General features: G+C 41.5%; 1 protein-coding gene across 2 annotated transcripts in view; it reads left to right on the forward strand.

Annotated features, from left to right (window-relative positions):
• Positions 1-12,732: 12,732 nt before the first annotated feature.
• POLQ (DNA polymerase theta) overlaps positions 12,733-14,531 on the forward strand; it is a 98,879-nt gene continuing 97,080 nt past the window's right edge. For both annotated transcript variants that reach the window (XM_059687715.1, XM_059687716.1), the window contains exons 1-2: positions 12,733-13,041; positions 13,520-13,699. In XM_059687715.1, coding sequence (XP_059543698.1) covers positions 12,861-13,041; positions 13,520-13,699 — 361 coding nt within the window. In that variant the 5' untranslated portion in view covers positions 12,733-12,860. The remainder of the gene's footprint in view (positions 13,042-13,519; positions 13,700-14,531) is intronic.

Raw genomic sequence — 14,531 nt, forward strand, 5'->3', positions numbered from 1 at the left:
AGTTATGGGGGGGAAAAAAGAGGAACAAATGTAATAATCTGAACAATAAAGATTTAATTAAAAAAAAACAAAAAAAAAAAAACAAAAAAAAACAAAGGGGTTCTCGCCCAAAGTCTTGGGCCTTGGAAAAGACCAGTAGCCTACTTGTCCAAGAGACTCGACCCTGTTGCATCTGGTTAGCCTGCTTGCCTCCAGGCAGTAGCGGCCACAGCTATGTGGTTGAGGCTTTGCTTGGGAGCACACTGGAGCGCTGGATGTCATCCAGTTTCAGGCTCTTTGGCTACCAGCCTCCTTCCTGATGATGACCCTGAGGAACCTCTACACAACTGTTTAGAGGTCGACAACTTTGTAAAGACAGCCCACCTGGGCCTCACTGACACCCCACTGGCATTGCCGGATGAGGTACTATTCATGGATGGGAGCAGTTCTGGCCAGGGAGGAATCAGGTATGCAGGGGCAGTGGTGGTTGCTTTGGACCGAACCATCTGATCTCAGGTGCTCGCCTGCAGGACTTCGGCACAGAAGGCTGAGTTGATTGCCCTTATTCAGGCTCTCTGGTGGGCAAGAGAAGAAACAGTGACAATCTGTGCTGATGGCGGGTATGCGATTGCAACAGCTCACGTGCGGGGTGCTGTTGCAGGGTATGGGGACTCCACAGAGGCAAGAGGGAACTGGCTGCAGACGAAGCAGCCCGGAAGGCTGCCCTGGAAACCAGTGGGGCCTCTACAGGTTCTGGTGGGTAAAAGCTGAAATCCATAACTAATTTTTACTCAAGTTCTTACAGTCTACCCAGAAAGCAATCCAAAAGCACGTCCGAGTCGTTCTGCCTTCCAACCTGGTGACTCTGTTTGGGTAAAGACCACCCAAGGACTGACTCCTACCTGGAGGGGACCACATACCATCATCTTAACCACCTCCACAGCTCTCAAGGTTGCAGGGCTGAACACCTGGATACCAGAAACACCCCCTGCGGATTTGTTGCTCCACAAGGCTAAAAGAAGCTTGTGGGACAAGGTGGGGGGATGAAGAGGAAACTGGTCTTGCAAGGCGTGTCAGGCCATAAAATTGTGAACAATGCACTGCCCTGGGTTGGGGGGTCGTTATCACTGGCCCCAGGACAGATCATGGGATATGGCCTGGGGCCCCCCAACACCTGGGGGCCTTCCTGTAAGCCCACGAAAGGGGGCGGAACCATATATGTAAGACAGAGACCCCAGAAAGTTTTAAAAAGTGAAGCCCTCTGCTTGTTACTTCACTCTGATTTGGAAATTATTCCTGGAGTCCACTAGTGTTAATAAACGGGGTCCCTTCCTTTCTCTAGGAAGCGTGCTTGGTATTTCTTTGGTCTTCTGTAACAAGATAACATTATTATAGTTACATCATTATAACTGTTCTATTTTATTCGTAGCAATTGTCATTAATCTCTTACTGTGTCTAATTTATAAATAAAACTTTATCATAGGTATGTATAATATACATAGTGTATAGTATATATTGGTACTATCTGCTGCTTCAGACATCCGCTGGGGATGTGGGGTGTCTTAAGACATATTTCCTGAAGATAAGGGAAGATTACTGTATGTGATTTTGATCAACTTACTTAACCATTCTCTACCTGTTTTCCCAATTGTGAAATGGGGCTGATAATATTTACTGTGACTAGTGTTGATAAGCTAAAGCATTAATATACATATACATGTAAAGCACATAAATGATGTCTAGCACATACCAAGTGCACAACAATGCTGCTATTTGAATGTGTGGGCTAAAAATAGATGTGCTAATTTCTGCTGTAATTAACAAAAACTGATTTCCCTTCCTGGATTCTTTTATGCTATACAGAGGTGGGCAGAAGTAAATTTATAGTTGTAATACAATTATTATAAATAATACAAGAATAAACTGTTTAGCATATGCACAACGGTAAACCTACTTTTGCCTACCCCTGTATGTCCATGTAGGGACTTTTGGGGGGTGAGCAGCTAACAGTTGGAAACTATAAAAATTTTGTGTATGAATCTTGTATTATGAAATTATGCTGAACTTGTTTATTAGTTCTAATAGTTTTCTTATGGATTCCTTATGATTTCCTATATACAAGATCATGCCATCTATGAATAGAGATATTTTTACTTTTTTTATTTTAGATGTCATTTATTGCCCTTTTTTTTTTTTTTTTTTTGCCTTATTTCCTTTACTGCCTAGAACTTCCAGCACTGTGTTGAACACGAGTGGTGACACTGGCTATCCCTAATCTGTATTCCCAGTCTAAAGGAAAAAGCATTCAGTCTTTTGCATTAAGTATGATATTACTTGTGGATTTTTTGTAGATGGCGTTTATCAAGTTGAAGGAGTTTGATAGTTTATTCTAGCTTGTTGAGTGCCTTTATTATGAAAGGATGTGGACTTTTGTCAAAAGCTTTTTCTGTGCCTATTGAGATGATTGTGTGTTTTGTTTTGTTTTAATCCTCACCCGAGAATATGTTCTACTGATTTTAGAGAGGGAAAGGCAAAGAGAGAGAGAAAGAGAAATATCAATGATTGAGAGAAGCATCTATCAGCTGCCTCCTAGATGTACCCCCATTGGGAATCAGACCCGAAACCTACACAGGTGCCCCAACCAGGAATTGAACCAGCAACTTTTCAGTGCTCCAACCAACTGAGCCATACCAGCCAGGGCAGATCATGTGTTTTTTCCCCTTTATTCTATTAATATGGTATCTCATTGATCAATGTTTGTGTTTTGAACCAACCTTGCATTCCTGGATAAACCCCATTTAGCCTGGTATATAATCCTTTTCCTATGTTGCTGGATTCAGTGTTCTAGTATTGTGTTGAGGATTTTTGCATCTCTATTCATAAGAGATATTAATCTGTAATTTTCTTGATGCCTTTGTTCAGTTTTGGTAGCAGAGTAATACTGATCTTATAGAACGACTCAGGAAATGTTCTCTTCTTTTTTTTTATTGCTTAAAATATTACAAAGGGTAGTATATATGTCTCCTTTTTTTCCCCCTTGACCTTCCCCCGGCCTTCTTTTTTTTTTTTCTTTGAAAGTTTGTGAGCAATTGGTGTTAATTCTTTTTTAAAAAATATAATATATATATATTTTTTATTGATTTCAGAGAGGAAGGGAGAAGGAGAGATAGAAACATCAATGGTGAAGGGAATCATTGATTGGCTGCCTCTTGCATGCCCCCTACTGGGGGTCAAGCCTGAAACATGGGCATGTGCCCTTGACCAAAATCGAATCTGGGACCCTTCAGTCCCCAGGCCAATGTTCTATTCACTGAGCCAAAGTGGCTAAGGCAATTCTTTAAACATTTGGTAAATTTAGCAGTAAAGCCATGTGGGCCTGGGCTTTTATTTATAGGAAGTTTTATTTTTTTATTACTAACTTAATCTCTTTAATTGTTAAAGAGCTTTAACGTCTTTGTTTAATTTTTTAAAATATATTTTTATTGATTTCAGAGAGGAAGGGAGAGGGAGAGAGAGGTAGAAACATGAAAGATGAGAATCATTGATTGGCTGCCTCCTGCAAGCCCCCTGCTGGGGACCGAGCCTGTAACCCAGGCATGTGCCCTTGACTGGAATTAACCCTGGGACCATTCAGTCCCCAGGCTGAAGCTCTATCTATCCACTGGGCCAAACAAGCTGAGGCTGCAAGTCTTGTAAGGACCTTTAGAAATAAAAAGCTCTAGACTGGGAAGGGGCATGAGAGTGCTCTAGAGTGAGCTCCTGAGGGCTATTTACTAATTTATTTCTTTATTTTCTATAGGTGAGAATCTTAGGGGAGGGTTTCACTAGAACAGCGGTTCTCAACCTGTGGGTTGTGACCCCTTTGGCGGTTGAACGACCCTTTCACAGGGGTCGCCTAAGACCATCCTGCATATCAGATATTTACATTACGATTCATAAGAGTAGCAACATTATAGTTATGAAGTAGCAACGAAAATAATTTTATGGTTGAGACACAACATGAGGAACTGTATTTAAAGGGCCAGAAGGTTGAGAACCACTGCACTAGAATATTCATCAGCTTCCCAGGTGCATTTTTAATATGTTGATGCATTAAAATGAGTGTATAGAGGAGTTTGGGATTATCCTTAGGTCTGTTTTACTGTTATCTTAGATCTGTCTGGCTTTAATGGTTTTTTGTTATTTGTTCCCCGACTTCATCTGTCCTCGTTTTTAGCTGGCACAAACGGCATTAAGTGGGTCTTTGTTCTCTATTTTCTCAGGCCAGGGTGGTTTAAACTATGTATTCTCTGGTTAGGGAGGGGAGGTATAAACCATTTGCTCTCAAGTGTCTTTGGTTAGGGAAGATAAAGTCTTACTAGTATAATTCACAAGCTGGCTGCAACCTGCCCAAACTGTTTGGCCTTGTTTAATTCTCTTATCTCAGTTTCTCCATTTCTCTTGCCCAGGAATTTTCCTAGCTTCTTATTATCCTGCCACACTATGGGTCAACTATTACTGGTCTTTGCCACATGCAATTTCCAAGGAAGAACTCTATAGTTTTTCACAGTCCCCACTTATTTCACTTTACTCATTTATGTTTCTTTTTTGGTTCTTGTAGGCACACAAGTGTTTAAATGTAAACAAATTAATGTAAAAACAAACAGCTGTGGTCAACTGAATTATGCCAGAGTTTCCGGCTTAAAAAAAACCCACATCCCTGACCTCTCTCTTTCCCTTGTACTCTACACTGAATCCATAGCAACCTACTTTCAATATAGTTGGACAATCTGATAATTTTCACCACTTCCACTGTTACCAAAAGCCACCAATATTTATGTAATGGAGGATGGCAGTAGTCTTTTTAAAAAATATATATTTGTATTGATTTCAGAGAGAAAGGAGAAGGAGAGAAAGGTAGAAACATCAATGATGAGAGAGAATCATTGATTGGCTGTCTCCTGCACGTCCAGGACTGGGGATCAAGCCCACAACCTGGACATGTGCCCTGAATGGGAATCTAACCATGACCTCCTGGTTCATATAGGTCATTACTCAATCACTGAGCCACGCAGGCCACACAGTAGTCTTTTTTGTTGTTGCTAATCCTCACCTGAGGATATTTTTCCATTGATTTTTAAAGAGTGGAGGGGAAGGGGAGAGACACAAAGAGAGAAACATCAATGTGAGAGAGACACATGGATTGGGTGCCTCCCGCCTACGCCCCAACCAGGGCCAGGGCTCAATCCTGTAACCAAGATACATGCCCTGGACCGGAATCAAACCTGGGACTGTTCAGTCCACAGGCCGATACTCTATCCACTGGGCCAAACTGGCAAGGGCTGGGCAGTAGTCTTAAAACTCACTTCCTTTGTTCCGCTTGTGCTCCCTTACATTACCCCCCTCTTCTCCTCCCCTAAGACCCAGATGCATCTTTTCACATAAACTGATACATGTTTTCTTCTTGCTCTTCAGTGGTTTTCCAATGTCTGAAGAATAAAAGCCGGATTGCATGGCTTGTAATGCAGATGATGAGATGCTCATGACTTGTTGAACTAAGAGAAATGCTCCTGCTTTGCCCTGGTAGGTGAGGTGATGTAGGAGAGGAGGATCTCTATCTATGCCCTTGTCCTTCATGGTTGTCATTGACATAACCCAGGGAGCGCATGCCACCAAAATGGGCAGTGAAGATGTAACCTTTGTAAATCGGTCCCACTTTATAAATGCATTGAGACTTCTTAAATGCATTTATTTACCAACTCATATTCAAAAGATTGTCTAATATATGATAAAAATCACACTCAACACCTATGAGTCACTTTAATGGCCATTTTATTTACATCAAAACTACAGTTAAGCCCTAGCTGGTTTGGTTCGGAGGACAGAGTGTTGGCCTGTGGACTGAAGAGTCCCGGATTCGATTCTGGTCAAGGGCACATGCCTGGGTTGCGGGCTTGAACCCCAGTGTGGGGGGCATGCAGGAGGCAGCTGATCAATGATTCTCTCTCATCATTGTTTCTATCTCTTACTCTCCCTTCCTCTCTGAAATCAATAATAACAATAATAAAACTACAGTTAAGTGTAAGATTTCCTTTACCATAGTCATATTTTCCATGGAGGATCTGAGTCTATTAAAAATAAGATGTTGCAGTTTATTGTACTTAAGAGTAAACTATCTTAAAATGATTAAATATAAACAGACAGGGAAGGGGAGGAAAATGAATAAATGAAAATGAGGAGAGAGAATTAGGGAAAGAGGTGATAGGAAAATGCAAAAAAGACAGGAACACAAATTCATCCCTGATTAGGCCTGCACCTTGGCCCCACTACCCAAACAGCTGGCTATAACCAATCCCCTACCCATTTTTCATTTGTTACTGTCTAAATGGGAAAGGGGTAGGGTTGAGGGTATCAAAGAAAAAAAAAAGTAGCACCTGGAGAAATTCTCTGAAGTAATAAGGGCTGATCTGAACACTTTACCCTCAAAGACCCAAATGGAAGCGCTGGAGACCCAGATGCTTGCTTAGGTGTGATCCGACCCAAACCAAGCGGAAGGTTGTTCCACCGGAGCTCCTTTTGGTAACTTTTCCCGAGGCAGAGTACTCACTCCTGCATTTATTTATTTAAAAAATATTTTTATTGATTTCAGAGAGGAAAGGGAGAAGGAGACAGAGATAGAAACATCGATGATGAAAGAGAATCATTGATCAGCTGTCTCCAGCACGTCCCACACTGGGAATGGAGCCCACAACCTGGGCATATGCCCTGAGTAACCTTGACCTCCTGGTTCATAGGTTGACGCTAAACCACTGAGCCACGCCAGCCAGGCTCACTCCTCCATTTAATCTAAGGCTATTTCCAACTCTAAAAATCACATCCTTAGGATTTTCAGGCTTACTGCCTATCTCTCTTCCTCATGTGTCTGCCTGGTGTTTACTACGCAAGCAGTCAGCAGTATTACCAGGTGAAAAGTGGGAGAAGAGCCTTTATATAAATTTGGAAGGTACAGGTGTGTGTTCTTGCATATTCAATTAGTTTAGTCTCTTTCAGGTGTTCACTGTTTAGTTTTACCACCTTTAAGTTGGCCTTCTGATGTTTTAACTTAGACCTTCAAAGTTATTTCAATTTTGCTTCCATCCCCATCTATAAGTAAGCTATTTCTATTAGTTCTTTGGGTCATTGTGGAGAAATAGGTCCTTTTCAGAGCTCCTTGTTAATTTAAACCTCTTATTAAAATTTTTCTCTGTGAAGCCACCTGAATTCAAGTCTGCCTCATCCCTTAGATTACACCAGTGGTTCTCAATTCCAGCAACATATTAGGAACACTTGGGGACCTTGTAAGCGCCTAGTGCAGTGATGGCGAACCTATGACACACGTGTCAGAGGTCACACGCGAACTCAATTTTTTGGTTGTTTTTTCTTTGTTAAATGGCATTTAAATATATAAAATAAATATCAAAAATATAAGTCTTTGTTTTACTATGGTTGCAAATATCAAAAAATTTCTATATGTTACATGGCACCAGAGTTAAGTTAGGGTTTTTCAAAATGCTGACATGCCGAGCTCAAAAGGTTCACCATCACTGGCCTAGTGGTTCTCAACCTTGGCTGCACATTAGAATCACCTGGGAATCTTTTTAAAATCCTGATTTCTGGGCCTCATCCTCTGGAAATTCTGTTTCTTTGTTATGGGGTGAGGCCACAACATTAGTAACAAAGAAACAGAATTTCCGGAGGATGAGGCCCAGAAATCAGGATTTTAAAAAGATTCCCAGGTGATTCTAATGTGCAGCCAAGGTTGAGAACCACTGGTAGAATCTACCCTAGACCAATTACGTCAGAATCTCCAGAAGTAGGAAAGCAGTTTTAAAGCTCCCAGGGATTCTAATGTGCAGCCACTGGTCTTGTTTCTGTTGAGCACCACTGAACTTCAAACACAAAACCCTCCCAACTACCATCTCCTTTAATCTCAGTAATCTTTAATCTTTAATTAGACCAAATTGGCATCACTCGAATCACATATTTCTACTCATGTACATTTTCCAGCTCTTTGGTTTTTTTGCAAATCACTTTTCACTTATGTGAGAAGCACAGAATTTATTCAGTCTGGGTAGACGATTCTGTTTTAGTCAATTCATAAATGTACTTTGTGTACATTTTATTTTCTGTATAACCTCTGCAATTTCAATGGAAAAACCATGCTTTACTATTTATAAAACTTACTAAAATAATCAGATGACATCTTTGAATGTACAATTATTGAATTTCCTTTGCTACTGTTTTCAGCAATATTAGGCTGAGCATGAAACCACTTCTAGCACAGTACACTTTTCTTTAATATTCTGGGTGTTATATAAAAATATATATCTTAAAAACTCATGACTAAACTGGTAAAATCAGAGGTTTCCTTATAGGACAGAAATGTCAAATAATCAAGCAATCTAAAGGAGTAAGTGAAGCATTAGAACCAAAGTTTTCCATAGTGTTGTCTATTGATCCCTGGTGGTCTAGAATGTGGGTTGTTTTATTTGAATAGTTAATTTTTGTGTGTTTTTTTTTTTACATTTTTAAATTGATTTTAGAGAGAGGCAAAGAGAGGGAGAGAGAAGCATAGTTGAAAGATATCAGTTGGCTGCCTCCTACACACCCCCTACTGGGGATAGAGCCTGAAACCGGGGCATGTGCCCTGTCTGGAAATTGAACCGGTGATCACTTGTTGCATGGGACGACTCTCAATCCACTGAGCCCTAGAGTGTGGGTTTTAATGCATTTTGTATTCTGGGAGATAGCAGTCTGGGGGTCCTATCAGGATGAGAAGATCTAAAATCCCCCAAATCCAAAAAGGGTAACACCCTCAGTAAAACAGAAAAATTTTTGTTCTGCAGATTGAGATGGTGAGACTAGAACCCTGCTAAATATGGCTTTGGGTATCAGTGGTTGAGTGTCGACCTACAAACCAAGAGGTCACGGTTTGATTCCTGGTCAGGGTACATGCTCAAGTTGGGGGCTCAATCCCCAGTGGGGGGCTATTAGTGGGGGGTGTACAGGAGGCAGTTGATGAATGATTCTCTCTAGTTGTATATGTTTATCTCTCTCTCTCTCCCTCTCCTTACCTCTTTGAAAGCAATAAAAATGTATTTTTTTTTTTTTAAAAAAAGGTTAACCCAGTGTTTCAGAATTCGTATGTCTCCTAAGTCACACAGGCAGAAAATATGTGCACAGTTCTTTTTCTGGAGGGTTTTAACTCAGGCCCTGAAGAATGACCACAGATAAAATGCCACGGAACACAGACTCAGACACAATTAAAAGACGGATGGGAAAGACTTCTGTATTAGTATTAACTATTACAGTAACTGTTAGCATAAAAATTCTCTAATATTTTTGATAAGTAGCCTTCTCTATTTTCTAAGATTTAATAAAATTAGAAATAGATGTTGAATGTTTGAAATACATTGTGAATTATAAAATACCAGATGCCCGTTGCAGGAAGATTCCTGCAAGAATAGGGCTTCGCTCCTGTCTCTGCTGCTCCTACCCCGCCCTTCTCTGCTGCTTCTCTCCCGCCTTTCTCCGCTACCTCGGCTCCGTTGCTTGGCTTCCTTCTACGGTGTCTTCAGTCTTCGCTCCCAGCAGGTATATGCAAATTAGCCGCCATCTTTGTTGGCAGTTAATTTGCATATCACTCTGATTAGCCAATGGTGGGCGTAGCGAAGGTATGGTCGATTTGCATCTTTGTCTTTTATTAGTATAGAATTCTCTGGCTTTTTACTTTAAAAAATATTGATTTTAGAGAGAGAGGAAAGGAGAGGGAGAGAAACATCATTGATTGTGGAGAGTGCCTGGGAAGGCACATTGAGCATTTCTTTTATTATTGTCAGCTGAATCCAGTGGTGTTGGCAGAGCCACATCCTGGAGACATACCATGCCAGAGGCAGGTACATCGTCTGCCTGTCCCTTAGCGCAAGTGCCAGGGTGTGGGTTTCATTATCTAAGTTCAGCAGGCGCAAGGAATGGACACAATTATCCAGGCTTAGCCAGGAGTGATGATTACAAAGAAGCCACAAGAATGAAAAATTATAGCTTGATCTTTAATCATGATTCTCATAATTTCCTTTGTTTTAAACTTTAGTAAACCTTCCCGGAATCATGCTGTATATAATAAACAGGCTGCACCGGCTCTGGGTCATTGTCTCTCCATCAGAGGACAGCTGTCTCACCCGGTCCCAGCTTTTCCCCTCTGTCTCTGTGTATGTCTCTTTCATTTTCTCAATCCCCAGCCACCCCTACTCAGGACTTGTTTCTGCTCTCTAGCCACACTGGTCCCAGTAAAGAGAGAAATACTTTATAATTGATCAGTTGCCTCCTGCGAGCCCCTACTGGGGACCCAGCCTGAAACGCAGGCATGTGTTTTGGTGCATGGGACATGCTCAACCAACTGAGATACACAGGTTAAGGCTTTCTAGGCTTTTTATAGGATGACATAAACCATTGTTTGCAATTTCTTCCCAATTATTTTCTTCATTTGACCAAAGTTCACCTAATAAAGATAGAATAATGTGAGAGATTTCTTTAGTTTATTCTTTTCCCATCAAAATGTTGGATTCATATTGGGAGCAATATTAGAACATTTAAATATCATTTTCTTTGAATAGTACTTATTATGTGATGGTCAGAGTTCTAAGCACTTTACATATATTGACTTATTTAGTGCTCACAATAAGCAAATAGGTTGTTACTATTATGATCCTCATTGTATAGATGAAGAAAAGGAAGCACAAAGAGGCATGTTGCCCAAGATCACACACCTAGGAAGTCTTCAAACCTGGACTGATTGACTATAGAGTTGCACTGACCCCATGCTGTACTGCATCTAAGATTGTTTTTCCATGATTATAATGTAAATTAGGATCCCTTGATTTCTTTGATTGCATCGTTCATTTCTGCCTAAACATTAGTACAATTTAAAACAATTAAGCCCTTTTCAGGTAGCTCAGTTGGTTAGAGAGTCTTCCGGATACACCAAGGGTTTGATCTTCGCTCAGGCCACATACAAGAAACAACTGCTCCCTTCGTCAGTTTTGCTCAGTGGTTAGAGCATTAGCCTGCCGACTGAAAGATCCCTGGTTAGACTCCGGTCAAGGGCAAGTACCTGGGTTGTAGGGTTGATCCTGGATCCCCTCTCTGGTTGGGGTGTGGGAGGCAACATATCCATGTATCTCTCTCACATTGATGTTTCTCTCTCTGTTTCTCCTCCCTTCCACTCTCTCTAAAAATCAATCAAAAAGAGGATGAACAAAATAAAGCAACCATTGAATGCATAAATAAGTGGAACAACAAACTGATTCTCTCTCAAAAAAAGATTTTTTTAAATTATTAAAAAATAAAGAAAATAATTAATTAATTAGTTTAATGCCTGTCTCCTTCTCTAGGCTCTTTTTCTTTGAGAGCAGGAGCCATATCATATCATTTCTCTGCCATATACCCAGTGCCCAGCACACAGTGAATGGTCAATAAATAGTTAAGTGAATGAATGCATAAAAGGTAACTAGGGAAAATCTTTACTTTATGGAGTAACATCCCCATCTTGTGGAATTTTAGAATATTGTCATTAAAAATTATAAAAAAATATTTTAAAATTTTATTTATTGATTTGAGAGAGGGAGGAGAGACAGAGAGAGAGAGAGAGAGAGAGAGAGAGAGAGAGAGAGAGAGAGAGAGAGAGATTTGTTATTGCACTTATTTATGCATTCAGTAGTTGCTTCTTGTATGTACTTTGACCAGAGATGGAATCGCAACCTTGGCATATGGGGACAATGCTGAAATTAACTGAGTACCCGGCTGGGGCAAAACAATGTATTTTAATAGGGTACGTTTTCACAGGAGAGTTGACACTCAAGTGGTATTTCCCAGACTTGTATTAGAGTCTTTTTTGTTGGACTGGTCCTTTTGAGAGGTGCTGTATTTCGTTTACTAGGTTTGCTTGGTTAAACGGATTTCGCAAGTAGGTAATGAGCCGGCAGCAGTTTACATGCAGAGCTCATTTGATATGTGGCAAGGTAGAATCCATGAACAAACTCTTGGATCACAATGATCTTCAGGCACACGCAGGTCCTTTCCTTGCAGCGTTCAAACAGCCATCTAAGTGGTTCTCAACCCTCTGGCCCTTTAAATACAGTTCCTCATGTTGTGACCCAAATATAAAATTATTTTCGTTGCTACTTCATAACTAATGTTGCTACTGTTTTGAATCGTAATGTAAATATCTGATATGCAGGATGGTCTTAGGCAACCCCTGATGAGGGGTACAACTCCCCATCACAGTTGTACCCACAGTGTGCGGTGGCTACAGAGGCATTGTGTAAAGAAATAGCCTCTGCCCTACCATCACACGCTAGGAGAAAGGAGCAGATTCCACTCCATTTTAGAAATCTTAGGTTTTATTTGTATGCTTTGCACACATAATGTATCATGATTTAAAAAAAAAAAAAGATACCAATGTGTTAAGAGGACTTACTTCCCTTGATCTACCTATTATGGGCAGCTCATTTTACGAAGTTAGTAAACCTTGCTATTCAAATGGTCGAATGCATAATGTTTAGCCAGTCTGATTATAAATGCAGATTACATAGGCGAAGTCTTTTCCCCGCCTCTTTGGACCCACACTAGCCAACCACGGAGGCGGGAGGTCTGAGGCGCCAGCCAGAGCCGCTCCCTCCCCGCGACTCTATGGTCCGCAGGTTACTCTCATTACTGGGAACTCGATGGTTCCGGGGCGGGCTGGGAGGCTGCGTTTGAAGACCCGGCGGGAAGATGACAGGCACACCTGTCACCGGGCCGGGTTTCTCCCGAAGGGGAGGACGCTGGAACTGTGGCTGTCGCTGAACAGCCGGGAGGGGATCGCGATGAGTCTCCCGCGCCGGGGTGGGAAGCGGCGGCGTTCAACATCAGACTCGGACTCCTTCTTGGGAAGCAGCGCTGACCGCAGTGACAGCCGCCTGCTGCCCTCGGAGCCGGTGCTGAGCCCGCCCGCCGGCCTGGGGCGCAGCTGGAAGGACAGTGGCCGCCGTGTGGCCGCAGCAGCAGGTACTCCCAGGCCTCTGGGACAGGGGCGAGGTGGACAGGTCAGCTGCGCTCTGTGTAGGGAGGTGTCCGGCCCGCGAGGAGCTTGCTTGTTAGCACGATCTACTAGGTTTCTAAGTCATCGTCTCAGTTTGTGACTCGGGGCCGGCGTGGCAGGTCACTTTCCGTCCAGACAAGGGCGTGCTTTTCAGCTTATCTTCGGCGACCGCGTGGCAGTAACATTCAAGTGTTTTCTGGGTCTTTGGAGCTTTGCAGAAACAGCTTCCTCGTTGGCCAAATCTCGTCCCCTGCAGAAGGCTCTCTCCTAAAAGCGCCCAGTACTCCTTACAGATTCCTCACTGGACGTGCTTTATGGCAGGCGTGCTTTATGTGGCTTCCTCCCGACGCAGGAGTTCCAAAGTACAGCGGAGGGCTCACCACGGATGTCATATGTTAAGTTAAATTCAACTATTAGTTAACTTTTTTCTTTTTTTCCTGAAAGGGGAATGCAAGCAAACAATTCCTGATGATCAAATAGACAAGCTGCTGTTGGCAAATTGGGGACTTCCTACAGCGGTTCTGGAGAAATACCACAATTTCGGTGTAAAAAAGATGTTTAAATGGCAGGCAGAGTGTCTTTTGCTTGGAGAGGTTCTGGAAGGAAAGAATTTAGTCTATTCAGGTATTTAAATTTGTGCAAATTAATTTCTTTTATTTTAAAGGCATTATGAAAGTGAATACTCTATTGAGGTAGTTATGGTTTTTTGTTTTTTTTTAAAAAAGGTGGTTGAGACAGTGCTTTATAACTAGAAAAAATCTTAAAATATATATGAAAAGTGGAGTCTCATATGCATATTTAAGTTATGCAAAATCCGTTATATGGCTGGGTTGGGGAAGGAAAAAAAGACAACTTAAAGAGAGCTATTCTGCTTGCCATTCCTCTCAACAAACTTGTGTCCCAGAGTAAATGTGCAATGTGCTCTTCCTCCAGTCTCAATTGTTTTACAGTTTATGAACATTATAAATTATATGCGTATAAATTGACCTGTTTGTACAGGATTGAATACATAAAACCACATGTAATATACTTTATAGAAAATTTATACGGGCTGTCAGGGGCAACTCGGACATGCATACTTTTAACAGACGAGGTGGACAGGTCAACTGCACTATGTGTAGGGTGAGGAACTTGCTATACTGACTTTAGGAACTAATTTATTGGTAAAATGTACTTCCTTAGTTCTCTGAAATTGTGAGTCATCAGGTTTTTTGTTATTGCTGCAAAAAGTAGATAACTTGTCAGTAGATATAATTTCAGGCTGTGGAGTCAGACTGGTTGGGTTTGAAAACTGTCTCTACCATGTATTGGCTGTGTAACCTTGCAAATCACTAGAGAGAGAGAGCATGAGAGAGCACTTAGAACAGCTTTTTGGCACATAGAAAGTACACAGTAAATGTGAACTGTGGTAGTGGTTGAGAGGCTTGATCATTTCAGTTGCTAAAAACCAAAATAT

Source organism: Myotis daubentonii, chromosome 3 (assembly GCF_963259705.1).
Source record: "Myotis daubentonii chromosome 3, mMyoDau2.1, whole genome shotgun sequence".
NCBI classification, from domain to species: domain Eukaryota; kingdom Metazoa; phylum Chordata; class Mammalia; order Chiroptera; family Vespertilionidae; genus Myotis; species Myotis daubentonii.